The sequence below is a fragment of the Spermophilus citellus genome (genome assembly GCF_964194105.1).
Source record: "Spermophilus citellus genome assembly, chromosome: 3".
Lineage (NCBI taxonomy): Eukaryota > Metazoa > Chordata > Mammalia > Rodentia > Sciuridae > Spermophilus > Spermophilus citellus.
Genome location: NC_138184.1, coordinates 51,207,359 through 51,234,594, shown reverse-complemented (window position 1 = coordinate 51,234,594; position 27,236 = coordinate 51,207,359). Strand labels below are relative to the sequence as shown.

The window sequence follows — 27,236 nt, the reverse complement described above, 5'->3', positions numbered from 1 at the left end:
GCCTCGTAAGTACTGGAGCCACAACTCCAGCCCTTGATCTTGATTTCTAATACTTTAAACAACAAAGTCCCTACCTTTCCTATAGGACATTAGCATTTATAAAATGTTTCAGAGTAATTTCTTTTTTTTCTTTTTGTAGTACTGGGGATTGAACTCAGGTGTGCTCTATCACTGAGCTAAATCCTCAGCCCTTTTATTTATTTATTTGAGACTTAGTCTTGCCGGGTTGCTGAGAGTCTTGCTAAATTGCTGAAACTGGCTTTTAATTTGAGATCCTCCTGCCCTGGACTACCAAGTCACTAGGGTTATAAGCATGGACCACCACACCCAGACTTACAAAATGTTTTTTTTTGTTGTTGTTAAATGTTTTGTTGTTTGTTTGTTTTTGTTTCCAAGCTTTCTCTTGTCCTGTTACAACAGCCCAGAGCTCTGCAGTTCAGTATGGTACCATGTGTATCCCATTACTAGTTAGGTTAAAGTTAAATAAGATTAAATGTTCAGTTCCAGCTGGGTGTGATGCTTCACGTTTGTAATCCCATAATCCCAGCAGCTCAGCAGGCTGAGGCAGGAGGATCACAGTTCAAAGCCAGCCTCAACAATTTATCGAGGCCCTAAGTAACTCAACAAGAACTTGTCTCTATAAATAAAATATAAAAAAGGGCTGGAGATGTGGCTCAGTGGTTGAGTGCCCCTGAGTTCAATCCCCAGTACCCCCACCAAAAAAAAAAAAAGTTTGTCAGCCAGGTCTTAAAAGCTCAGAAGCCACTGTATTGGGCAGAACAGAGAACTCTGGCATCGTCATAGAAAGTTCCATTGACCTGGAGTGACGAGGTCATGATTTAATGATGTGGAAGAGCCCAGAATCCTATCCCAGACCCCAACATTTTGCATTCTTTAGATCCCCTTTAGCTCTTCTATTCTGCTCTCAAATATAAGTAAACAAGTTTGAAATAATAGTCGTCTTTTTTTTTCTAAAGCAAAGAATTTGGTTTATTTCTCTACTGCGTTCTGGCCACTGTTCTAGGTATTGATCAAGATGGCCCCATATCTCGGTCCTCATGGTGCTTACCTTTTGGGGGTGAAATCGGTTCATTTGTTAAACTCATTTTTAGCCCTGATTTCCGAATTCCATTTGTGAATATACTTAGGTATTTGTCACAGGAAGCCACTGGACAGGTGTTTCCTGCCTGGCTCCGGAGAGCATGGGGAGTCCCATGTGGGGTGAGCTGGAGGGTGGACAGGGCTTGGTTGTGTGGCTGGCTGGCTGCCTTGTGTTATAACCAAGACTGACTCGAAGAACTAAAATACAAGGCCGTAGAAGGAGAATCCTTAGTAGACACATTAACAAGTATGTGTGTAAGGGCAGAGGCTGAAATTAATTTAAATTTAAATTTTTTTTTTAGTTGTAGGTGGACACAATAGCTTTATTTTCTTTGTTCATTTTTATGTGGTGCTGGGGATTGAACTCAGTGCCTCACACATGCTAGGCAAATGCTGTACCACTGACCTACAACCCCAGCCCCCAATTTTAATTTTGTTCAACCTGGAAGACCAAGATGGTGTAATTTCAACATGGAATCAATATAAAAAATTGAGGACTGGTGTGTCATGCGGTAGTAGTATGCTAATCTAGCACATGCAGAGATATTTCACATATGTTTTGGTACTGAGTCTTCAAGAACTGTGCGTAGTTTATACTTAGAGCACATTTCCATTGGGACTGGCCACTTTTGACAACTCGGTAGCCACTCATGGCCCTGGGCAGCACCTGTCTAACTGGTGTTTCTTGTCACTCAGTCATGCTGCTGGAGTCTGGAGGAGAGGGCTGTCTGTGTATCTGAGCCTTAGTCATGGGCTGTATTCTTTCAGTCAAGTACTGGACACCAACATTTGTGTCGGGCACCTTTTTAGCCACCTCAGATGCTTGGGTGAATAAGATAAAGGCTTTGCTCATAAGGGGTCTACATTTTAGTTGGAGTGGGGAACAGAGAGGTGGGTGGTAATGACCATCATAACTAGAGTAGGAGAGTGAGGTCATGGAGACACCTGAAACCTGTGGCAGGAGAGCATCCATGTGCAAAGAGTGGCCAGCCCATGGATCGAGCAGCTGGGGTGACTCCTGAATTGGCAAATACTGATTCCAGGGGAAATCTAGAGTTAGGTTCTTCTGAGCCTCTGGTTACTTTACTTTTTTTTTTTTTTTTTTTTTTTTTGGCACCAGATATTGAACCCAGGGCTCTGAGCCACATCCCCAGCCCTTTAAGCGTCATTTTCTTTTAACAGGATCACCCCCAAACCCCACAAGTATAGAAACATGGTACTAAATAGACCACTACAAGGATACTTGATGAGCTCTGACACTAGAAGGCAGAGTGTTCCTTGCTTTGACCTTGGCCAGGAAGGTGCCTGTGAAGAGACTCAAATTTTCCACTAGTCTGTGTCTGTGAATGAACCGGAAAACACAAGTATTATTTCTGGGGGGTTACATATAAACTTGAGTGAGTAGACGGGTTCACACATGGAATCTGCGAATAAAGAGGATTGGCTATGTCTTTTTTCTTTTTTCTTTTTTTCTTTTTGGTGCCTGAGATTGAACCCAGGGGTGCTTAACCACTGAGCCATATCCCCAACCACTTTTTATATTTTATTTAGAGAAAGAGTCTCACCGTGTTGGTTTAGGGCCTCACTAAGTTGCTGAGGCTGGCTTTGAACTCGCCATCCTCCTGCCTCGGCCTCCTGAGCCGCTGGGATGGCTGACATGTGCCACCGCACCCAGCATTTCACTAAGTATTCATTAAATATCTACTATGTTCTAGGGACAGTTTTCAGTGAGGGGGAGAGAACAGTGAAGAGAATGGACAGAACTCCTGGTCTCCTTGAAGCTTAAAAGGGAGAGGAAATGGGAAAAACTGATAAAAGTCATAGTAGGTTCCATGGTGATTTATGCTAAGAAGAAAAAGCCAGTGTAGGACAGGCTTAAGGGAATCTTGGGCAAGGGGAGGGAGGGAGATGCAGTGTTAAACATCTGGGCCTGACCTTGATGTCTGTCTGGAGAGAACAAGCCTCAGGGTCACGTGGGGAAGAACATTCCAGCTAGAAAGGCCAGTGCTACCTTGAGACCATGGCCAGGCATGGCTGAGGGCCAGCAGGGGGCCTTGTCCTGATGGGGGTGAGTAAAGGACAGAGAAGGTTGAGACAGAAATAAATGGATCATAGATGTGTAGCAGCCATGCCCCGGTGAGTAATAAGACAATATGCTGAAGTAATTTAAAAACACATGGGATGTGCAGCCATCTTCTTTCAAGTGTTTATTAAAAGATGCTGCACAGAAACTTTCTAAATCTAATTAGAATCAAGATTTGCAATATTCCATGCCAATATGAATATATATTTTTCGATGTGAACATATATACTTGTATGTTTATATGTACAGTGGGGTGTTTTTAGTTTTTGAATCTAAGGTGCTTAATCACTGAGCCACATCCCCAGCCCTTTTTATATTTTATTTAGAGACAGTCTCACTGAGTTGCTTGGGGCCTTGCTAAGGCTGGCTGTGAACTCGCGATCCTCCTGCCTCAGCCTCCTGAGCTCTGGGATGACAGGCGTGCGCCACTGTCAGCTGTGCATAGTGTTCTCGTTTTCCCTTGTTTGCTAGAAGGTAGGCTATTTGAAGCCGGTGACATGGGGTGAGGGAAGGACACAGCAGGACCTGGTTGCCATTTTCAGTTCCATGTGATCAAAAGCTGACTTCTCCAGCCTTCCCTTCCTCAGGAGACAGCAGTTAATTGCACATATTCGTGTTATTTCCTCACTGCTCAGGAGGGAACAGTTTTGTTTTTTTTTTTTAATATTCTTTTAGTTTTTCGGCGGACACAACATCTTTGTTTATATGTGGTGCTGAGGATCGAACCCGGGTCGCACGCATGCCAGGCAAGCGCGCTACCACTTGAGCCACATCCCCAGCCCAGGAGGGAACAGTTTTTGGAGCAGTCTTGCATGGTGGTTGGACGTGATTCTGGGTATCTCTATCCCCCTCCGCCTAAGGCCTGCTGCACCCAGAACTCAGCCTCCCCATTCGCTACATTCCAGAAACCAGCAAACAAAAACAGAACAGAAACGAAAATATCTCTGTTTGAAGGTTGGGAAGTCAGGTAGGAGGGGGAAGGTGGGGGTGGGGAATTCTCTCTGTAATGAATGAGCACAAGTCGGAAGGGAAGAATTCCTTTATTAAAGAATAGTGTTGTCATGGCCCGGGCGCTTCCTCCTCCAGGACCTTCTGAGGGTGCACGTGTTTACAGGAAGAAGATCAAAGAGGTCAGTCATGCTCAGAAGAAAGTGGTAGGCAGTGTTCAAAGCAGTAAGTGGCACAGGGGAAGTGGTAACTGTTTCTTGAGGCTGGCAGCAAATTCTAGACCTGGCAGACTGTGGGCTGGGCTGGGCTGGGAGAGGCCCTACCTTGATCACAGGTGCAATCTGTTTAAAGTCCCTGGCTAAACATAGTCCCCGAGGACTTAATCCAACAGGCGCTGAGCACCAAAAGAGGCCGAGTCCAGTGTGGAGCTCTGGGGATGCTGGTTGGTCAACAAAACATCAGACATGTCCCTGCCATCATGGAGCTTGCCGTCCTCTGGGTCTAAGTGTGCTTTTATAATGGAGCCAGAGATGCCAGGAGAGGTCCCCCAGGGCTCTTCTGGGGGCCACCAAGGCTTTGTTGGGATGGGGGTCATCAGAGTGGAGATCTGGAGAGCACAGGTCATCTAAAGTGAATACCCCACAGACACCTCCATGTGGCAAAGGAAGAGAGCTCACATGATAGGTCACCTGCAGCTTGAAGAATATTGAAAAGGGAGAGCATTTTTAATTTTTTTTTTTTTTAAATACTAGGAATTGAATCCAAGGGCACTTAACCACTGGGCCATATCCCAAACACTTTATTTTTTTTATTTAGAGACAGGGTCTCTCTAGGTTGGTTATACCCTCACTGAGTTGCTGAGGCTGGCTTTGAACTTTCGAACCTCCTGCCTCAGCCGCCTCCTGAGCCACTAGGATGACAGGCGTGTGCCACTGCACCTGGCCCCACGGTGGTTCTTGCTCTAAGAATACTGGCGATTTTAATTTTTTGTCTTTTGGTGTTTTCCGAATTATTTATAATGACCATATTTTATAACTTCTGTATATGAAGCTTATTACAAAAAAGTGCTTTATAAGCTAAAGAAATGCATTTCAGTGGAAGGAATTTTAGGAGCCCTGAAGACTACAGGGAAGAACTTCAGATTGATAGTTCCTGCCTTGATTGTAGATAACCCCCAATGGTGGTGGACTTGCTTAGTGATTCCTGCATTGTTGAGCTCTCTTTGTGATAATTCATGGAGGAATAAAAAGTACTTTAAAGGTGTTTTTTTTTTGGATGGTCTTCAATCAAGAAGCCCTCATGTATGCACTTATTTATAAAATATTTTTAAAAATCACCAAGATGCAATAGTGGAAGACACTCCAGACATTAAGAATATTTAGGTCTTCAAACTTAGTTCCTGACTGTATGGGAGTATTTACATAATTTCTAGGTGGGCAAAGACTTGGTTCAGGTCTTATATAGTCTCATGCATTAGCAAAATGATACTAGTGGGGTTATTGACCAGGACGTAGAAACAGCTATCTAATGTTTCTAATGTTGATTCTCTTCCCCCCCCCCCCCCCCGAGGTACCAGGGATTGAACCCAGGGGTACTTAACCACTGAGCCACATCCTCAGCGCCCACCCCCCCTCCCTTTTTTTAAATTCAGAGACAGGGTCTCGCTAAGTTGCTGAGGCTGGCTTTGAACTCAAAACCCTCCTGCCTCAGCCTCCCGAGCTGCTAGGATTACAGGCATGCGCCACTGCGCCCAGCAGCTATCTAATATTGAAATTGACTATTGCCTTAAAAAAAAAATTCTAAGTCTTTTAATTTGTAAACACGCATAAGAAGATGTGCAGGTGGTCCTGGATCCTTATCCAGGACCCATCCCAGGATGGGGTGCTTGCTATTGTAGTACAAGCTGATTTTCCTGCAGGCTGTGACTGTATTCCTAGGTATATATCCAAGGTGCCTTCCCTCTGAGTCACGTATACACGGTGTGTCCCTGCCTCAGAAAAAGACAGGCTATGGAGGTTGACAGATTTGTTGCCATCTCTGTGGTAGATAAGAATCTTCAAATCCCAGCTTGACAGAGAGCTCTGGTCCCTGTAGACTGCAGCCTTTTAATATTGAGCTGTTATTTTTCCGTCTCAGCATTCATCATAGGGGCTTTTAACGCAGTGGTGTGTGTGTGTGTGTGTGTGTGTGTGTGTGTGTGTGTGTGTGTGTGTGTTTTGGCTGGATGAATTAAACATCTAGTCACCCCCATCGTTTGGCAGCCGTCCCAGTATCTTTGCTCAGCCCTTCTCTTTGAGAGTTCCTTAATTTGCCTATGGCCACATAGACGTTTCTAACAAACAGTAAAGACGATCTGGCTTCTTCTTTTTTTTTTTTTTTGCAGTGGATTTTAACCAAGAGCACCACGGTACTTGCAAAGTAGCTCTTAGAGAGTTCAGTGAACCAGCCCCTTTCATTTCCTTAAAGGAAGATAGAAAAAAAAAAAATCGGGTCTATTCTTGCCCGAGTTTTCTTTTGCTGTGTTTTGCCAGATTATCTAAGAGATATTAATGTTTGCACTGACCAAAATTAACTGCCAGTGGGGAGACAATGAAAGGAATATCCGCTGTTTATTCTAACCACAGCCGAGCCCACTTAATATAAGCACTTTTATTGTTTGGCATCAAACTCAACCAAAGCATGATGAATGGGGTTAGCTTGTCTTCTTCCACCCCGCCCTTTGGTTGCCCTCCTGCCAAAGGATTCCGATACATTTCCATAGATTTGAAACGCACAGATTAAGTGTTCCCAGCCTTGGTTTCTTTCTTTCTTTCTTTCTTTCTTTTTTTTTTTTTTTTTTTTTTTTGGTTCAGGGATTGACCCCAGGGGCATTTAACCACTGAGCCACATCCCCAGCCCTTTTTTTGTATTTTACTTAGAGACAGGGTCTCACTGAGTCACTTAGGGACTCGCTAAATTGCTGAGCCTGGCTTTGAACCTTGTGACCCTCCTGCCTCAGCCTCCTGAGCAGCTGGGGTTCCAGGTGTGCATCTGGCCCTTGCTTTTTGACTGTCATGGGAGAAAGAGGAAATGGGGCTGTTGATTTTCCTCTTTGTTCTGGTTATGATTTCTGCATAACAACGCACTCCAAACCTTACTAGCTTGAAGCAACTGTTCTGCCCATGATTTGTGAGTCAGGAGTTCAGGGAGGCTTAGTCCAGAGCCCCATGCATTTGCAGCCCAGACTGTGGTCATCTGAGCTTGGCTGGACATCCACAAGAGCCCACTGATGGGTCCAACAGTGCATGCTGGCCCTTGGATAGGAGCTCAGCTGGCATTGACCAGAGTGTTTAGAGTGACTTTTCCAGCATGGTGGTCTAGGTACTCTGATCCCCTTATGTCCTGTGGCTTCCCCCAGAGATAGGGTCCCAAGACAACCATGTGGAAGCTTCATGACTTTTTCTCTCTGAGCCTTGGAACTTCCTCCTGATGGGGCAGGGTGCAGCATCAGGAAACCCTGGGATGTGTTTGAAAACTGCCACTCTCGGCATGGTGATGTGAAGACCAGGCTCATTTTGAGACCCAAGGACATAGGCTTTCCTCCTTTCCTGGGCAGACAACCTCATTTCACAGTGTTCTCTCAAGGTGTTTTAATGGTTAACCAGGCAGCAAAGCAAAGGACTTTGGTTAGCACTCCTAGTGTCCCAAGATAAGCCAGTCATACCAAAGTCAGAAGGAACAGCTTGTATTTGTTTTGTTTTGGGTACCAGGGATTGAACACCCCCCTCCCCCCCACCCGGGCACTTAACCACTGAGCCACATCACCAGCTATTTTTAATATTTTGTTTAGAGACAGGGCCTTCCAAGTTGCTTAGGGCCTCACTGAGTTGCTGAGGCTGGCTTTGAACTCATGATCCTCCTGCCTCAGCCTCCTTAGCTGCTGGGATTACAGGTGTGTGCCACCGTGCCTGACGATTTTTTTTTTCTTTAGCTGATAGAAACTAAACTGCATGACATGTGATGCTAAAAGCCATGGGTTTGGAGTGCAGGAAAGCTGGGTTTGAATTCTTTGTCCACCTTGCAGTAAGTTTTGGCATGTTGGTTTTGTTTGTTTTGTAGCTCCTCTGGGTTTTCATTTCCTTCCTTCCTTAAAAAAGCAAAGGGCAATACCTATCTTGGCAGGGATGTTGAAGATTAAAGATTAAATAAGGTGGTGTTTGTAGAATGCCTGGCATGATCCCGGGTGGGTAATGTTCAACCAGTGCTGGTCCTGTTGTTCCCACCCTGTCACTGATGGTACCTGTGTAATTATTTAGCAAAAGCTTGTTCTGTGCTATGTATTGTGTAGAGCAGTTTGTAGAGTTGATCTTGTTCATTCAAGAGCTCGAGGATGTTGATGAGCACACAAGCAGAGAGGCTGAGTCATTTCTTCCATGTCACACAGCCAATGGAGGTAGAACTTGGGTTTAAATCCGGGAATATGAGGCTGGAGACAAGATATTTTTAAATAGTGTGTGTTTGGGGCACAGAAGAGGCATTTTGGGACTCCACTAAAGTTAGTGAAATGAAAGAGCACAGGCCTGCAATTGGAGAACCACGTTGTCAATCAGGTTTAGAACCCGAAAGAGGAACTTTACTCAATCTGTGAAATGGGAGCATCTGAGCTAAATGATGCTCAAACTCATTTCCAGCCCTGATACTCTGAAGCTCTGGGAGTTGGATTTTAATCCAGCCACATGCTGAATACATTATGAAGCATCCTCAGTCTTGAAATACAAAAGCTTTGCCATCTATCTATGCCATAGTAGACTGACTTTTATTTTTATTGAAACAATACTTGTGCTGAATATTTATTTATTTGTACTAGGGATTGAACCCAGGTGTGCTTAACCACTGAGTCACATCCTCAGCCCTTTTTATTTTATTCTTTCTGGGTACCAGGGAATTGAACTCGGGGGCACTCGACCACTGAGCCACATCCCCGCCCTGTTTTATATTTTATTTAGAGACAGGGTCTCATTGAGTTGCTTAGGGCCTTGCTTTTACTGAGACTGGCTTTGAACTCATGATCCTCCTGCCTCAGCCTCCCCAGCTGCTGGGATTACAGGCATGCACCCCACACCTGGAGCAGGATTAAAACAAAACAAAAAAAAAAAGCCCTGAGAAATTATAATGAAAAATGAAAGTCCTCTGCTTCACCCCTCCCCATTCCCAGTTCTACTCCGAGAAGCAACCATTTTGACACTGTTTCTTCTGGGTCTGTAAAATTACAGCAGTGAACTTTGTGGCCCTTTTGCATCCTGTGTCTTTCCTCTCTTTCCAAGACCATTAACTGAGGTTAGGAGGAGGTTGTCCAAAAGCCAGAAGTGAGACAGCTGACTTGCTTGGATGCTGTGGTCAGTGGACTCCTGCTTCTAATGAAGGCCCCACTGAATGATCTCTAGAACATTCCAAGGCTGGGCTGTGAACTTGCCATATTGCCCTGATTCTCAATCTTACGCTAACGAGGGCTGTGTATTTCATAACAACTTGGCTGGTGGCTGAAATACCATCCTGATAATTGCACATATCAGTTGTAAAATCCTTCTGAAATCTAATAACTCAACTTTTGGGGGTGGGGAGTGAGTCTTAAAGAACTATGTTAAAGCCTCTTGGCATAAACATGGAGATAGCTCACTTGTTGAATTTGGAGCAGCGTGTGGTTTTAGCAATTCTGCCTCTTACTCAAAGAATCCTGTGGGTTTAAAAACGTGTGGTCACAACTGATAAAGCTTTGGGTCCTATCAGTCTTTCTAGCTGGGTGTGCTAGCCTGCATGCACAGGGTTATTATGTAAACCTTGTGCCTCCTGGGGGGCCTTGTGGGGCCCATGAATGTCTCCCCTTGTTTGTGGTGCTTTGCACCTCAGGCTTCTTAAACTTTGCTTTTTGTAATGGCTTGATTGCTTTCTGGTATTTTTGTGCCCATGTAACATCAACAAAAAGATGAATTGAAGTTGGGTGCAGTGGTGCATTTCTGTAATCCCAGCAGTTTGGGAGGCTGAGGCAGGAAGATCAAAGTCAGCCTCAGCAATTTAGCGAGGCCCTATGCAACTCAGCAAGATCCTGTCTCTAAATAAAATACAGCAAAGGGCTGGGGATGTGGCTCAGTGGTTAAGTGCCCCTGAGTTCATTCCTTGGTACATAAATAAATAAAGATTAATTGAAATTGAATGTTCCAAATTAACACATTCTACAAAATAATTGCCCCCTATTATTACATATATATGCATGCCATGAAAGACTAAGACCAAAGAGTTGTTTCAGATTAAAGGACATTAGAGAGAAAGGACAGATAAGCATAATGTGCAAATCCTGGATTGGATCCTAGACTGGAAAAAACATTTTTTTCCCTTTACTGTAAAACCAGTAAAGGGAAAAATTAGTGGAATAGTTGATTACAATTTGGATAAACTCATAGATCAGATTAATAGCATTGCAGCAATACTAATTTTCTGATTTTGATCTTTCTACTTTGTTATATAAAGAAATGGCCTTATCTTTAGAAAATATGCATCTAGATATTCTGGGTAAAGACATTTGTATTTTTGTCTTACCTTCATTTTTTTTCCCAAGTCTGAAATTATTTTAAAATGAAAAGTTATTTTTCCCCCATTCCCAGACCTAACACCTCTCATAACTCAGCCTCCAAATGTCACCTCCTCCCTTTGGCAGTGCAGTCTCGATGTTGGCCAGAGATGCAGAGGAAGGCTTCGATGTTTGGGGGGTTGGACTGGGTGCTCCCCGACTTGCTCGGGAACATTGTCGTTAAATCAGACTTCTAAAGCAGTGCCTTCCTGCCTAGGAGGGAATCTGTTATACAGAGGCCTAAAAAGGATCCAAAACCCTCGTTAACTTCAGAGGAGGGAAATTGTAGGGACGAACTCGTGGTGACCCTCCATCTTTTCTTTCTTTTCTCTTGCTCATTCAGAATCGGGATGGGCAGTGTGTCACCAAAGCTGTGTGTGTGTTTGAAGGCAGTGGGGGGGGGCACCCACGGCCTGGAGCTGTGCAAGGCTCACACTATGGTTAGATGCCCCTGTGCTTTGTCCCATAGCCCTCTCAAACTTCAGAAAGGTCATAGGAGTCTCATGGAACCCAAGGGAGCCAAGCGTCCCCACCTCTCATGCCTAGGGACACCGTGTGTTCTTGTTGGCCTTGACAGTCTTGGTTTAGGCCTGTGGTCCCAGCATAGTTGTTAACAGTGCCCCTTTTGAGTGCCTCCTGGTTTGATGATAAATTAGATAACCTTGTTATTGCATGATCATAACCGGGACCCCAGATAATCACACACCCCTTCTCTGTTACCTACTGTTCTTTTGTTTGGTTTGTTTTGTTTTGGTATTGTGGTACCAGGGATTAAACCCAGGGGCACTTAGCCACTGAGCCGCATGCTCAGCCCATTTTTATATTTTGAGACAGCTAAATTGCTTAGGGTCTCACTAAGTTGCTGAGGCTGGCTTTGAACTCGCCATCCTCCTGCCTCAGCCTCCCAAACCTCTGGGACTACAGGTGTGTGCCACTGCACCCAGCTTACCTCCTGGTTTTCTCTACATTCATTTTCTTTTTTCTCTAATCTCTTTCACTGTCCCTCCCTCTTCTGGCTCCCGTTCTGATCCCCAGGAGAGAGGCGTGTATCAGAAACATGGCATCGAGACTCCCCTGTTGTGTGGGTGACGGTCCTCACAGAAGGCAGTGGGTTTGGCAGACCCTCCAAGTGGCCAGGTCAGGGCTTGAGATGCAAGAAGAAAGGAGTCCGGGATTGGGTCACTGGCCTCTGGCAGTGGCCCTGAAGTCCCTCCTGGTCCCCCCACACTGTCCTCCTCTTTCTTTCCATTCATTTTTCAGTCATGTGGGGCTATTTTCACCAAGTTCTTCCCGCCTCATGGAGTGGGGCCTGCATGATGACTGGGAGGTTGGCCCTTGGAGTGGCTGGCTCTGGCTCCAGCTCCCTGGTAGTCTTCAGCCTCCCCCGACTCCTCCACCTCTGCCTGGGCCCTGGCTCCTGCACCCTCTGGTTTCTCTCTCTTGGCAGGCTGCCCTACCCTGGTAGTCTGGGCTTCCGCTCTGCTGCAGGATTCCTAAGGTAGAATCAGATTGCTCTGGCTCCCCTTCTCACTGGGCTGGGAGAGCTCCTCCCTGTGGGAACTGGGGTGAGAGAAGATAAACCAGCAAGCAAGGAAGGAAGGCATCGAGCGGGGCTGGAAGAGCATGGCGCCATCCCCAAGTGAAGGCTCCAGGGCTAGGCCTGAGCTGTCCAGTGTGGCAGCCGATAGCCACATGCAGCTTTTTAAATTATTGAAACTCATCAAAATGAAGCAAAATATCGCTGTAGTACGAGTCACATGGAGTGTTCATTTAACCACCCGAGGCTAGGGCTATGTTATTGGATGGCAGATAAAGGAAGCTCCATCAGGCAGCGTGGAGAGGGCTTATCCTCCCCATTCCTCCCAAGCCCTGTTTGAAGAGGTTTCTTTGTGTATTTTAGTAGCTGCCCCATGTGCTCTTGAGAACAGATTGGAAGGGTTTAGAAAGCATGCTTTCTAGTCAGTATAGAAGCCATGGAGGCACCTTATCACCCATCAGTGAGTCAGAGAATGTTTGATGCCATTTATCCTGATTCTAGAAAGTTCCTGCCAAAGGGTCAGGGCCATTGCTCTAGAGTGGCATTTTCCTAACTCTAGTACTTTTGCTGCTTTTATCATTTTCTACTCTTTATTCCATAGTGGTCTTTAAGTCGATTCATATTTTTACTTTGTCCAAAAAGCAAACTTTATGAATGGAAAAATCTAGAAGGAAAAGACATTTTTCTTTCTCTTTTCTTTTTTGTTTTTTGTTTTTTGTTTTTTTTTTTTTGGTACCAGGGATTGAACCCAGGGGCACTTAACCACAGAGACACACCCCCAGCTATTTTGTATTTTATTTAGAGACAGGGTCTCACTGAGTGATGTGGCTCAATGTTGAGTGCTCCCGAGTTCAATCCCCGGGACCCCTCCCCACCACCACCAAAAAAAGACCACTGTTGAGGTGAACTGCTGCAGGGTGAGGCAGGGGTGCTTCCGTCTGTCACTTACCTGCCGGGTTGTGCAAACCTAGGCAGAGCCACTGAGTGCTCAGGCTCCAGGGTTCTTATCTGCACATGAGGATGACGCTTCTTGCTGAGCCTGTCTTTCAGGGTCATTGTGAGGCTCAGCTCAGGCCTGTGAAATCTCTCTGCACACGCTGAAGCAGCATATTTATAAATGGCATTACTAAGGAGCCTTTGAAGTGTATGTCATCTGTACTATGTAGGACAGTTATTTTAAAAAAAAAAACAAACCGACCATCATCCTATCTTAATCTCTCTTGGTTCTGGGGACACGGTTGTGAAGGGAAAGGCCATCGTTCTCAGTTTACAAGCCAGTTGATTGAGTCTTAGGTCAACGTATTGGCCAGAAAACAGGGACTCTTTTTCCAAGGCACACACTGGCTCTGGCTGGCTTGGATTAGCTACAGTTCTTATCTGATATGGGACTGTATTTTTGACACATTGAAACGGAGACTGCTCAGCCACCATCAGCAATTCTTTGATTGAATAAATTGCCCTCCCTCTGAGTCACCTAGCCAGTGAGACTTGGTTTTCGGCTGGGAAGATCTGAGACCTCGTCCCAGCAGAGGGGACCATGTTAAAATTTCGTGGGGCAATGGTAGAGTCAGATAGCTGCTAAACAGCCCTGGGGTTGCCAAGGGCTCCTTTTCTTGGCTGGTAAAAGTTCTGCTACTTCTCTCAGGAGTTGGTCCTGAACAACTCCTCCATGGGTTCTTTCCTGCAGGGAAAACAGCTTCCCTGGCTCTGATCTTGGAGATCACATTTGCCTGTCATAAGAGGAGACCAGGGATCATGGTTAAGCCTTTTCTTGGACTAGAAAACGCCCCCCCCCCAAAGAAAAGCACCCAAGTCCCATTGTGGTAAGCTGGTTTTAAGATGTGGCAGGCTGTTATTAAGATGAATTGAAAGAAATCTTTACAAAGTTAGGTTGAGTTAAATTCCACCCACTCTGCTTCTTATAAGCATGGTTTTATTGACAGGGACAGAAGCCTCCAGCAGTTAACTGTATTTAATTACAGTGCCCTGCCATGTGTGGAATGTAGATGGGCCCTTGCCTCCCTAGCTACCTTAGTATGACTTACCTGAAGGTCTGTTTTTCAGTTGCATGTGTTTTAAAGGCTTAATTCAATGCCAAGTGATGGAAACCCGATTCCAACTTACTTGAATAAAACAAAAAGCAAAGGGGCAGGGAGTGACTGAGGCAGGAGGAGTATGGGCTCAAGGGTTATTGGTCTATGCTGGGCTTGGTGGCCCACGCCTGTAATCCAGGGGCTCAGGAGGCTGAGGCAGGAGGATCGCAAGTTCAAAGCCAGCCTCAGCAATTTAGCAAGGTCCTAAGTAACTCAGTGAGACCCTGACTCAAAATAAAATATAAAAATGGGCTGAGGATGTGGCCTCTGGGTTCTCTCTCTCTCTCTCTATATATATATATATATATATGAATGATAGAATATATATATATATGAAAGAATATATATATATGAATGAAAGAATATATATATATGAATGAAAGAATATATATAATGAATGATAGAATATATATATATGAATGATAGAAAATATATATATGAATGATAGAAAATATATATATGAATGATAGAATATATATATATGAATGATAGAATATATATATGAATGATAGAATATATATATGAAAGAATATATATATATGAAAGAATATATATATATATGAAAGAATATATATATATATGAAAGAATATATATATATATGAAAGAATATATATATATATGAAAGAATATATATATATATGAAAGAATATATATATATATGAAAGAATATATATATATATGAAAGAATATATATATATATGAAAGAATATATATATATATGAAAGAATATATATATATATGAAAGAATATATATATATATGAAAGAATATATATATATATGAAAGAATATATATATATATGAAAGAATATATATATATATGAAAGAATATATATATATATGAAAGAATATATATATATATGAAAGAATATATATATATATGAAAGAATATATATATATATGAAAGAATATATATATATATGAAAGAATATATATATATATGAAAGAATATATATATATATGAAAGAATATATATATATATGAAAGAATATATATATATATGAAAGAATATATATATATATGAAAGAATATATATATATATGAAAGAATATATATATATATGAAAGAATATATATATATATGAAAGAATATATATATATATGAAAGAATATATATATATATGAAAGAATATATATATATATGAAAGAATATATATATATATGAAAGAATATATATATATATGAAAGAATATATATATATATGAAAGAATATATATATATATGAAAGAATATATATATATATGAAAGAATATATATATATATGAAAGAATATATATATATGAAAGAATATATATATATGAATGATAGTGTGTATATATATATATATATGTATGTGTATATATATATGTATGTATATATATATATATATATATATATATATGCCTTCCTCTTCCTCTCCTTCCTTTCAGCCATCTGAGTGGGGAAGCCTCCCTGTTTCTGATAGTTTCAGAGAAGTCCCAGAATGCAGTCTCATTGATTCAGAGGAATCCTGTTTCTCCCCAGCTCTAGTCACTGTGGCCAGGAGTCTGCATGTCCAGATTGGGTCACATGACCACGTCTGGGACCAGAGTTGCTTCATCAGGGACTGAGCTGAGAAGTGGGGAGGAGGCCCAGGGAAGATCAGGGATATTGGGTTAGGCAAGCAGGAAAGATTTTGGTTTGTGGGCTACTATATCACAGTACTTCTGGAGAATTATTGTTTGATTAACTGTGCTCCCCTGGGAAAGTGAAAGGCCTGGGTTTGCTGGGTCCTATCGGGGAAGACTGGCTTTGTGTTTAGCTTTTTTTTTTTTTTTTTTAAAGGGTGTGTGTGTGTTTAGCTTTAGCATCTTGGATGAAGAAGCCTGTCTCTGGGTGGCCATCAGCCAGTCATCCATCAGCCTGGGTGCACAACCACACTTTAAGAAAGAGATACTGGTGTCCAATCAATCTCTTGGGGTCAGAATCCTTTGGTCACATACTAAATACATAGTTGCAAAAGGGTGTTATCCAGGCTGAAGGGCCCTGAAGAATCGCCTAAAGACTCTTTTAAATACTCTGCAGCTGGGTAACAACCAAACCCGATCAGGTCATATTCCTGTTTATAAAAATTCTTCATGCAATTTTACTACAATTAAAAACAAGGTGTTGCTCAGCCTCCTGAGCTGCTGGGATTATAGGTGTGCACCTCCATGCTGAGGCAGGAGAATCAAAAGTTTAAAGCCAGCCTTAGCAACTTAGCAAGGCCCTAAGCAACTCAGTGAGACCCTGACTCAAAATAAAAATAGCTGGGGATGTGGCTCAGTGGTAAAGTATCCCTGGGTTCAATACCTAGTACCCCCCCCCAAAAAAAAAAAAAGCTTAGTAGTAGAGTGCCCTGGGTTCAACCTCCAATACCTCTCTTGCACTATATGCAAAAAAGATGAACTAGAATCCCAATAGGATCCCAACCCCTCACCCCCACTTCTTTCCCAAGAGGTACTTTACTGTATCTGTTTAATGTATTTCAACTGATTATTGACATATGTACCTCTGTGACTAAACATTATGTATTGGGCGACAACTTCTTGGTTTCCAGTTTGAGTTACTGCTGATACTCTGCCATGGAACATGAGATTTTCATCTCTTCCCTCTGTCTCTACCACGTACCCACTTTTCCCATCCCCTGTCCTCCCAACGGAATTACACTGTGGTCAGCATTGAGCGATTACCTTATCACGGCTCTGTGATTGCTCTGCACCATTGAGAAAATCCAGTAAACTAATTTTCTCTTCCGTTTTGCGGCAGCATGCCGTCTTCAGTTATTTCTCACGAGGGTGCATGGGAAATAATGTGAGATGGACGTTTGGAAGAAACCCAATCACGTTGATCCAGGTTAAAAGGTTGGATTATGAAATGATTTAGGGCTGAAAGAAGAGAAGTGGGAAGGAGTCTAGTACAGGAAGGGAGATAGAATCTCAGTCATGAACCAGAAAATCTGCAAAGAAAGAATATAAGCAAACAATAATCTCCCTTGCCCACCCCCTCCCCCCCACAAAAAAACACTGACTCCCTATTGTGCTTGGGATAAAGTTCAAATGCCTTCCTTGCTCAGCCGTGTGTGTGTGTGTGTGTGTGTGTGTGTGTGTGTGTGTGTGTGTGTTTGAACCCAGAGATGCTTAACCACTGAACCACATCCCCAGCCCTCTACCCTTTAAATGCATTTTATTTAGAGACAAGGTCTCCCTGAGATGCATAGGGCCTCACTAAGTTGCTGAAGCTGGCTTTAAACTTGCATTCCTCCTGCCTCAGCCTCCCAGTTGCTGGGATCATAGGTGTGTGCCACTGCACCCAGTTTCCTCACTTTGATTTGAACGTGGATAGGGATGACACTGCCTACACTCAGCGCTGACTTGAGGATTCAGTCCTGTGTGTGCTTGCATTTTTGCAAAGCTTCTGTCTTCATAGTGTAACAGGTTATTATGCCCATCATGTCAGCTACCCTTTGCCACCTCTCCTAGGTGTTAATAGTTTCATGGGTCTGTCTGTATACCATGTGTGCAAGTGTTGAGCGTCTCTTCTGGCCCTGGTACTGTTAGGTTGGTTGGTTTGTTGTACCAGGAATTGAACCCAGGGGTGCTTAACCACTGAGCCCCATCCCCATACCTTTTTATATTTTATTTAGAGACAGGGTCTTGCTGAGTTGCTTAGGGCCTTGCTAAGTTGCTGAGGCTGGCTTTGAACTCACGATCCTCCTGCCTCAGTCTCCCGAGCCGCTGGGATTCCAGGCATGCACCACCACGTCCAGCCTATTAAGTGTCCTATGTTTGTATTTCCCCTTTCATTCTTCTAACAGCTCTCTCTAGAAGATGGAAAGTAACAGTTTTATAGGTGATACAGGTAGTTCATAGGCCACCAAAGAATCTGTCTCTGATTAAAATCCTGGGCCTTGAAATAAACTACCACCCACTTTTTTCAAAGCTCAGTCTGGCAGAAGGTCTGTGGGGCTTTGCTGTTCCCTGGGCTCTCGTGAGACATCTGCAGCCCTTCCCCTGGAGAACAAATCTCATCTTGTTCTCTGCCTTCAGAGGCTGTAGCAGATGATTTCAGGCCTGATCTGATAGGAAAGAAGGCAGAAAAGATCAGGATGCTGATGGTGGCACAGCCCTGGGGACAGAACCTGTGTCAGAAGTGGGACTTGGACTCAAGAGCCCAGGGGACTCCCAGGGGAGGCCAAGGTCATAGCCTCATACCCTGGAATCCCAGTGTCGTCTTTTTCGCCTCTGTGACCAAAAAGCCCGACAAGAACAATTTTGAGGAGGAAAAGTTCATTTGGGGGGACTCATGGTTTCAGAGGTCTTCGTCTATAGATGGCTGACTCCATTTTGGGGAGCCTGAAGGTGAGGCAGCAGGGTGTGGCAGAGGAAAGCAGCTGGGGACCTGGCACCCAGGAAGCAGAGAGAGACTCCACTCTCCAGGGACAAAATATATACCCCAAAGACACGCCCCCAGGGACCCACCTCCTCCAGCCACACCCCACCCACCTTCAGCCACCACTGGGTGAATCCCATGGGGGGGGGTCACTCTGCTGATTGGGTTAAGGCTCTCCTAATCTAATCATTTCACCTCTCTCCTGCTTGCGTTGTCTCCCACATGAGCTTTTGGGGGACACCTCACATGTGAACCATAACAGCTAGCAACATTTCATTTCCAGACCCATGTAGGAAGCCCACAGCTTGACATCTCAGAGGTGAACTGGAAGAATCGGACTCCTTCAGTCCCAGGGGGCCCCAGTCAATTCCGTACGTAGAGTTGGATCTTCAGGTCGTTAATTGTGAAGAAGGAACCCGGGTTTTGCCAGCAGGGTCTGTTCAGTCTTGGGGAAGCCCCTGGGTCATGCGTTGTTCTTCTCCGGGTATTCATTTCCCCTCTCAAACTCCTGTGCGCTCACATATGCGTGTGTGTACGTGGGTGCATGCACACACACACATACCCAAGTGTGGTGTCACTCTGTCAAGTAAATGCCAAAGGAAAAGGAGTAGAAAGTACTGACCTAATCCCCCAGTATGTCCTCCTAAACCTGGGACTAGATTTCTTCATTTCTTCCCCTCCTTGTATCTTCTGGGTCGGGTTTCTGAACTTTTATGATGTGATTAAGGCTGGCACCATTACTTTCCTTCCTCTTTTTTAAATTTTATTTTTATTTTTTATTTTTGGTATCGGGCACTTAACCACTGAGCCCCATCCCCAGCCCTTTTTAATATTTTATTTAGACACAGGGTCTCACTGAGTTGTCTGCAGCCTTGCTAAGTTGCCGAGGCTGGCTTTGAACTCACGATCCTCCTGCCTCAGCCTCCCAGGCTTCTGGGATTACAGGCGTGCGCCATTGGGTCCTGCTTCCTTCCAAATTCTTGTCGCAGCCCAAATTCTTATTTCCGCACTGGGAATCAGGTTGCTGGTTGCTGTCTCCAGGATGGGTGGCCGCCCTTATCTCTTGCCATTTTCCACATTTCAGAACGTGGTGTCTTGCAGATGCCATGCCACTGCCTGCCCCATTTTGGCTGAGCATGGGCTGTGCTGCCTGCTTGGGACCTGGTATTTCTGCTTCCTTCCCCACATCATCACCTGTGCTTCAAGTGTCTGGTGGATCCTACGACTCTGGAGGTTTTCCATGAGTCTACCTCTAATACCCAGGCTGGCCAGATTCACTGCAGCTGGGATCCGTGACACCCATACCATTCCCATTGTAGCCCTGGCGTTTCCAGAATGGGCTGTAACACCTGCCTCATCCACCAGATTGGAAGTGCTGTGAGGGCAGGACCATACCTTGTCCCAGCACAGGGTCTGGTCTGCAATTGATTTGCACCCAGAGTTGAGGGTTGACCGAGTCAGGAGGTCGAGGGCTTTGAGGGAGTGTGGGATATGGCACAGTCATATAGACTGAGAGGGCAACTGGCACAACTGAGGACCTGTACAGAATGTGTGTGGGCGGGGGGAGGGGGATTTATGGTCCTGGAAATTGAACCTGGGGGAACTCTACCACTGAGCCACATCCCCAGCCCTTCTTACTTTTTATTTAGAGAGAGTTGCTTAGGGCCTCGCTAAGTTTTGGAGGCTGGCCTCCAATTTGGAAGCCTCCTGAGTCACTGGGATCACAGGTGTGCTGCCACCACACCAGGCCACAGAACTTACACTGTATTGTCCAATATACCACTATACCATGGTATAGTGGGTCCCTGGCCACACTCATTTTTAAAATTCAAGTAATTAAATTGTACACTTATTTCCTTAAGTCATAGTGGCCAGTTTCAAGTGATCAATAGCCACAGGTGGCTATCAGTGACCACCTCAGACAAGGCTGATTCTAGGTCTTTTTTGTATAAGGGATTGAATCCAGTGGCACTTAACCACTGAACCACATCCTCAGACCTATTTTGTATTTTGTTTAGACACAGGGTCTCGCTGAGTTGCTTAGAGCCTCGCTAAGTTGCTGAGGCTGGCTTTGAACTTGTGATCCTCCTGCCTCAGCCTCTTGAGCTGCTGGGATTACAGGTGGGCACCACCGCACCCAGCTCCAATTCCAGGTCATTTACACCATGGCAGACAGTTCTTTGGTGCTGATCTAGACACTGTCTTGTGAGAATGTTAATGGGGGGGTTCGTATGGTGGGAAGAGCCCCAGGTGTTCCTGGTTTGGTGGAGCCGGCTCATGCCTGACCTGTATCTCCCCCACTCCCCCTGGCTGCAGGATGCTCGTCAGAAGTTCCGCTCTGTCCTGGTGGAGGCAACGGTGAAACTGGATGAAATGGTGAAGAAGATTGGCAAAGCTGTGGAGGACTCCAAGCCCTACTGGGAGGCGCGGAGGGTGGCGAGGCAGGTAAGCCATTGCCCCTTCCAGTACCTGCCACCGCAGCCACATGTGTAGGGGGACACCTTTTGTTTTCCCTGTCACCTGTTGAAGGTTAGACGCGCTGTGACCGTGGACATGGCTGCACTGGAAATCAGCCTCTACTCCCTCCTCTGATCTGAGTCATTCCTACTGATAGCTCTCAGCCCTGTTCACGGGATGTGGCTGCTGGCATATGAATGATCCTACGAATGGGCGGGGTTGGTACCCAGGTCCCCTGAGTTGGGCAGCTAGGTCCTCTATGGACACGTGCAAAGCACCAGACATTCCTCCTCCTCTCCTGGCACTGTCTGGAGGCAGCAGGAAGAGCACTCCCTGGAGACACTGGTTCTTTGTCCTGAGGACCCAACGAAGCAGTGGGGTGGGGACAGCTATCATAGGGTGATTTGTGGGGGCCATGTGGAAATTGGCTCTGGTTTCCTCATGTGCTTGCCTCACCACGGATGTGATACAGTATGCTACTCGTTCTACTCAGTCACCTCTCCTGGGCCCTGTGAACAGGGAAGGAAAAGAGCCCTGCAGAGTTCCTGGTGCCTGCTGAGTGCCAGGCTCTGGGCTGGGGCTTTTCACATGCCTTAGCCCCCTTGACGTCCTCCATGGACTCTCCAGCACGAAACACCGGCCCTGTGGTGTCTTGAGATGAGCGTTTAGATTTCCTCCAAAAGCATTTGGTCCAATTTGTACTTCAGTAACAAATGACCAGGTGCCATCCCTCTCGTATTCTGTGACAGAGGACACGGTCTCTGATAGTCTCTGCTTGAAAGAGAATATTTATTTAGTGAGCAACTACAAAAAATGTTTTTGAGAACCCAGTGTGTGTGTGTGTGTGTGTGTGTGTGTGTGTGTGTGTGTGTGTGCGCGCGCGCGCAGCATATTTGGGGCACAGGGTTCGGGGAGAGATTTCAATACAGGAAGCTAAGTCCCACAAATCTAGGAACAATACAATCGGACCCATGGAGCATGAGGGACCAGGATATAACTATTCTTTATTCCCCGCTCTTGAGCACGTCTCTGATTTCTCATTGAGGGATCTCCTTGTTGCTTTGGCCATTCCTCTGAGACCCTGTCTCTTCTCATTTTGTTTTTTGTTTTTGGTACCAGGAGTTGAACTCAGAAGCACTTAACCACTGAGCCACATCCCCAACCCTTTTTAAAAGTATTTTATTTAGAGACAGGGTCTCCATAAATTGCTTAGGGCCTAAGTTGCTGAGGCTTAGCTTTGAACTCGAGATCCTCCTGCCTCAGCCTCTGGAGCCACTGGGATGACAGGCGTGTACCACCGCACCTGGCTGAGACCCTGTCTCTGCATTAGGGTTTAGTACTCTGATCCCTGAACTGAGGTTTCATGTTGGACCTTGCCATGACATATATGTTGCCTTGATTCCTACACAGAATGGCTCTCTGGAGGGATCCCTTTCTTCCTGGCTGGGTAAACTGGGCTGGACAATCGAGTCCCGATTACTGATTGGTCTGCACTGAGCCCCCTCTTTCCACCTCCCTCTGGGACCGGCCCAGGTGTCCTGTGTTCCAGGGAGAAGAAATCCTTCTCAGATGACACTTTCCATCCCCACAGGTTCCAAAACCCTAAAGCATTGTCCCTTCAAAGTGTCGTGTTCAGAGCCCCATCCCCTTGCCCCTGGGACCTAAGATTGAAGTGGGAAGGGCTCAGGTTAGGCTTGAATAGAAATTTCAGATCATTCCATGGAAATGTTGAAAGAATACCAAGGAGATCATGAAGAGTCTTTAACACTTGAATCTATTTTCTGCCGATTCTTAGCCTGTAAGTATCTACAGATTAAGTTTTGCTAATCCAAACATCTGAAATCTGAAACACTCCCAAATCCAAAACTCCGAGTTCCAGCGTGCCAGAAGTAGGAAATCACACACCACAAAACTTAGTTTTGTGCACAAAATTAATAAAAATATCATATGAAATTACCTTTAGGCTGTGCTTATAAGGTATATATGAAATGTAAATGAATTTCCTGTCTTGACTTGGGTCCCCTTCCCAGGATGTCTCATTAAGTACGTACAAATATTCAGAAATCTGGGAGAAAAAATGAAATGAATGCCTCTGGGCCCAAGCATCTTGGATAGGGATATTCAGCCCGTGCTAAAAGCAGGCCATGAAGTTTTTCTGGAGGAGAAAGGATCCAAGAAAAGTCTGAAAACATTCCCCTGGAGATGCAGTAGTGGCTTCCCTGCCTGAAGTTTCCCTGCCTGATCCCCTGAGTTCAGGCCTTGGAAATGTCAGCGACCTTTGTGTCCAGGGCCTCCGCCCCGGCTGATGGATGGTGTCCTGCTTTGGCTGTGCTGATGTCAAACCTGCCCTCTGCTTATGGATTTTTAAACTTGGCTGTTCTCTCTGGCATTGCCCTAGTCCTCGTGTTTTCAGGGCCTACTCCCCTGTCTTTTAGTTTCTGCTTAAGTGGAATTTTGAAAATGAGGCCTTCTCCGGTTACTTTTTTTTTTTTTTTTTGGTCCCAGGGATTGAACCCAGGGGTGCTCAACCACTGAGCCACATCCTCAGCCCTTTTTCTATTTTATTTAGAGACAGGGTCTTGCTGAGTTGCTTAGGGCCTCGCTTTTACTGAGGCTGGGTTTGAACTTTCGATCCTCCTGCCTCAGCCTCCCGAGCCACTGGGATTACAGGCGTGTGCCATTGGGCCCAGATTTTCCTCCTCCTCATCCCTCCTTTTGCCCAGTAAGGACAATAGTCATTAGTCATCGGGTCTGATCAGGTCCTTGGAGGTGACTGACGCATTCCTGGTCGCAAGATGCCAAGATGAACCCTGAGGGAATCCTGCCCAGCTCTGTGCCTGCGAGCCCTCCCTGTGGAGGGAGGAATGAGGGTGAAGACGGTGAGGTGATCCCCAGCCCAAGTGACCTTGCTGATCTCTAGCTGGGAACCTGAAGGGTGCTTGAGGGGCCAAGGCTGGCACAGATGGTGCATTTCCTCTCTGGACGGGGGCTCACCTGGGCTTGTGCCAGTTGGTGTGAAGGTTCCTCGGACCTTCCTGATGGTGAAAGGTCACTTCCACCTCCAGCTGCTGCCAAGTGCGGCTTCCTGTTTTCTTCCTTCGGCCTCATCTCCAACCCCCTTCCTTTTTATGTTTATAAACCGAACTGCCCAGCAAGGTTGGTGCCTGAGAGATGCCTTCAAAGAGGCTCCTTTCAGATATCTGTCCTCATCCATGAAATGCAGATGGCCAAGGGACCAGCATTGTTCTCGGGACTCATATAATGTGTCTGATAATGGAGTCCTTGAGATTGAATTTCAGCTTTTCTTAAAAAAAAAAAAAAAAATCAGCTTGGTGGCTCATACGTGTGATTCCAGTTACTTGGGAGACTGAGATGGGAGGATCACAAGTTTGAGACCATCCTGGACAACTTAGACCAGGCCTGAGATTGTGCTCAAAGCTGCTTTGACACATCTGCTAGCCCATCTGACTGTCGGGGTGCGGTGGGAGAGGTCAGACAGGGTCAGGGCCCCTGTGACTCAGGAGCACCAAGTGGTCTTTTGCTTTGGTTGCTCTCTGGGGACTAACTGATCTCACAGTGACCTTGTATCTGGCATTTTATCACTGCAGGTCCAACCTTTGTTTTTGTTTTCCTGTTTTAAAAGTATTGTAAATCATCATGAAATTTACCATCCTACCCATTATTTATGTGTGTATGTAACTGGTACTAAGGATTAAATCCAGGACTTTGCATATGCTGGGAAAATGCTTTGCTATTGAGCTACGTCACCGGCCCTTTTGCTTTTCATTTTATTTTTGGGACAGGGCCTCCCTGAGTTGCTAACGCTGGCCTCAAACCTGAGACCCTCCTGCCTCAGCCTCCCTCGTTGTTGGAGTTACAGTTGTGCACCACTGTGCCTGGCCACTCTAACCTTTTTAGAGTGTAATAGTTCATTGTTGGTGGTGGTGTTTTATAGTGGGGGTTGAATCCAGGGGAGCTTAACCACTGAGCCACATCTCAGCCCTCTTTATATTTTATTTAGCAACAGGGTCTCACTGAGTTGCTTAGGACCTTGCTAAGTTTCTGAGGCTGGCTTTGAACTTGTAGTCCTCCTGCCTCAGCCTCCTGAGCCACTGGGATTACAGTGTGCCCAGCTAGAGTGCATAGTTCTGTGGCATTAAGTACATTCATGTTCCTGTGCAGCCTTGACTACCATCCATCTCTCTAACTTTTCATCTTCCCAAATTGAAATTCTGTGTCATTCTAACTCCTGTTTCCTCCCTTCCCACAGCCCCTGGAAACCCTTATTCTGCTTTCTATTTTTGTGAGTTTGACTACTCTAGGTGAGCTCATCTGAGTCTTTAATTTTTCAAAGATTAATTTGCTTTTAAAAAATTTATTGTTTTTAGATATACATGACACTAAAGTTTTTGACATATCACACATACATGGAGTATAATTTCCCATTCTTGTGGTTGACCTGACGTGGAGTTTCACTGGGCATGTGTTCATATATGAACATGGGAAATTGATGTTCCATTCACTCCACTGTCTTTCCTATTCCCATCCCCCTCTCTTCCCTTCACTCTCCTTTGTCTAATCCAGTGAACTTCTATTCCCTACCCCAACCTGTTGTGTGCCAGCAACCATATATCAGAACATTGGCATTTAGATTTTTGGGATTGGCTTATTTCACTTAGTATTATAGCCTCCAGATTCATCCATTTATTGGCAAATGTCATAAAGTCATTCTTTTTATGGCCAAATAATATTCCATTGTGTATATATATACCACATTTTCTTTAACCATTCATCTATTGAAGGGCACTAGGTTGGTTCCATACCTTAGCTCTTGTGAGTTGAGCTGCTATAAACATTGATGTAGCTGTATCTTAAGTCTTGAGGTATCATACAGTTTTTCTTTGTGACTGGCTCATTTGACTTAACAGAATGTCTTCAAAATATTCATCCATTCAGAGGCTCAGGAGGCTGAGGCAGGCTGATGCAAGTTCAAGGCCAACCTCAGCAACTTAGCAAGGCCCTAAGCAACTTAGGAGACCCTGTCTCAAAATAAAAAAAAAAAAAAGCTGAGGATGTGGCTCAGTGGTTAAGGACCCCTGGGTTCAATTGCTGGTACCAAAAAAAAAAAAAAAAAAAAAGTAAATCTATATTTTACCATGCATCAGAATTTTTTTTAAAGACAGGAGTCTATTTTGTATTTACCATTTTGTTCATTCATCCTTGGGTGTTGGGCAGCTTTGTTAATTTTATTTGGTGGAAATGAGTCAGAAGAGAGCAGAGCACTTTGCAGACCTGAAGAGCAGTGAGAATGCAAAATGGCAAAGGTCATTCAGAGTTCCACATCACCTGTTGGGCGCTTAGAAGGCCACCTAAGGCCATGGTCTACCTTTAACCTCCTTTAGGAGAGTAGGTGAGCAGGGAAACGTTGGAATCATGTGGAGTGACTTAGCTGTAGGACAGCTGGCAGAGCTTGGCCTCTGGAGCCAGGCCTCCTGGCTTCAAATCCCACTGCACTTAACAGCCCTGGGACCTTGGGTAGGTCACTTCACCTCTGTGCCTCAATTTCTTCATCCACAAAATGAATTTGTATGTCAGTTTCTGGTTTTGGTACTGGGGATTGAACCCAGGGGTGCTTAACCACTGAGCCACATCCCCAGCCCTTTTTACATATTTTATTTAGAGACAGGGTCTCACTGAGTTGCTTAGGGCCTCCCTAAGACTGCCAAGGCTGGCTTTGAACTTGCAATCCTCTTGCCTCAGCCTCCCGAGCCACTGGGATTAATCAGTTTTTGTTTATTGTACTGGGGATTGAACCCAGGGATACTCCCCCGAGGAACGGCAGCCCCAGCCTTTTTCATTTTTTATTTGGAGACAGAGTCTTGTCAAATTGCATAGGCTGGCCTTGAACTTGGCCATCTTCCTGCCTTAGCCTCTTGATCTTCCTGCCTTAGCCTCCCAAGTCTCTGGTATCAGTTAACTTTTGCTACAAACCAAACCACCACAAAAGAGAGTAGTTAAAACTTCCC

At 44.9% G+C, this 27,236-nt stretch overlaps 1 protein-coding gene across 1 annotated transcript in view; it reads left to right on the top strand.

Moving 5' to 3' along the window:
- The window catches only part of SH3BP5 (SH3 domain binding protein 5), a 71,854-nt gene that overhangs the window by 3,585 nt on the left and 41,033 nt on the right, over nt 1-27,236 (top strand). The window contains exon 3 of the mRNA XM_081287000.1: nt 21,070-21,198. Coding sequence (XP_081143126.1) covers nt 21,070-21,198 — 129 coding nt within the window. The remainder of the gene's footprint in view (nt 1-21,069; nt 21,199-27,236) is intronic.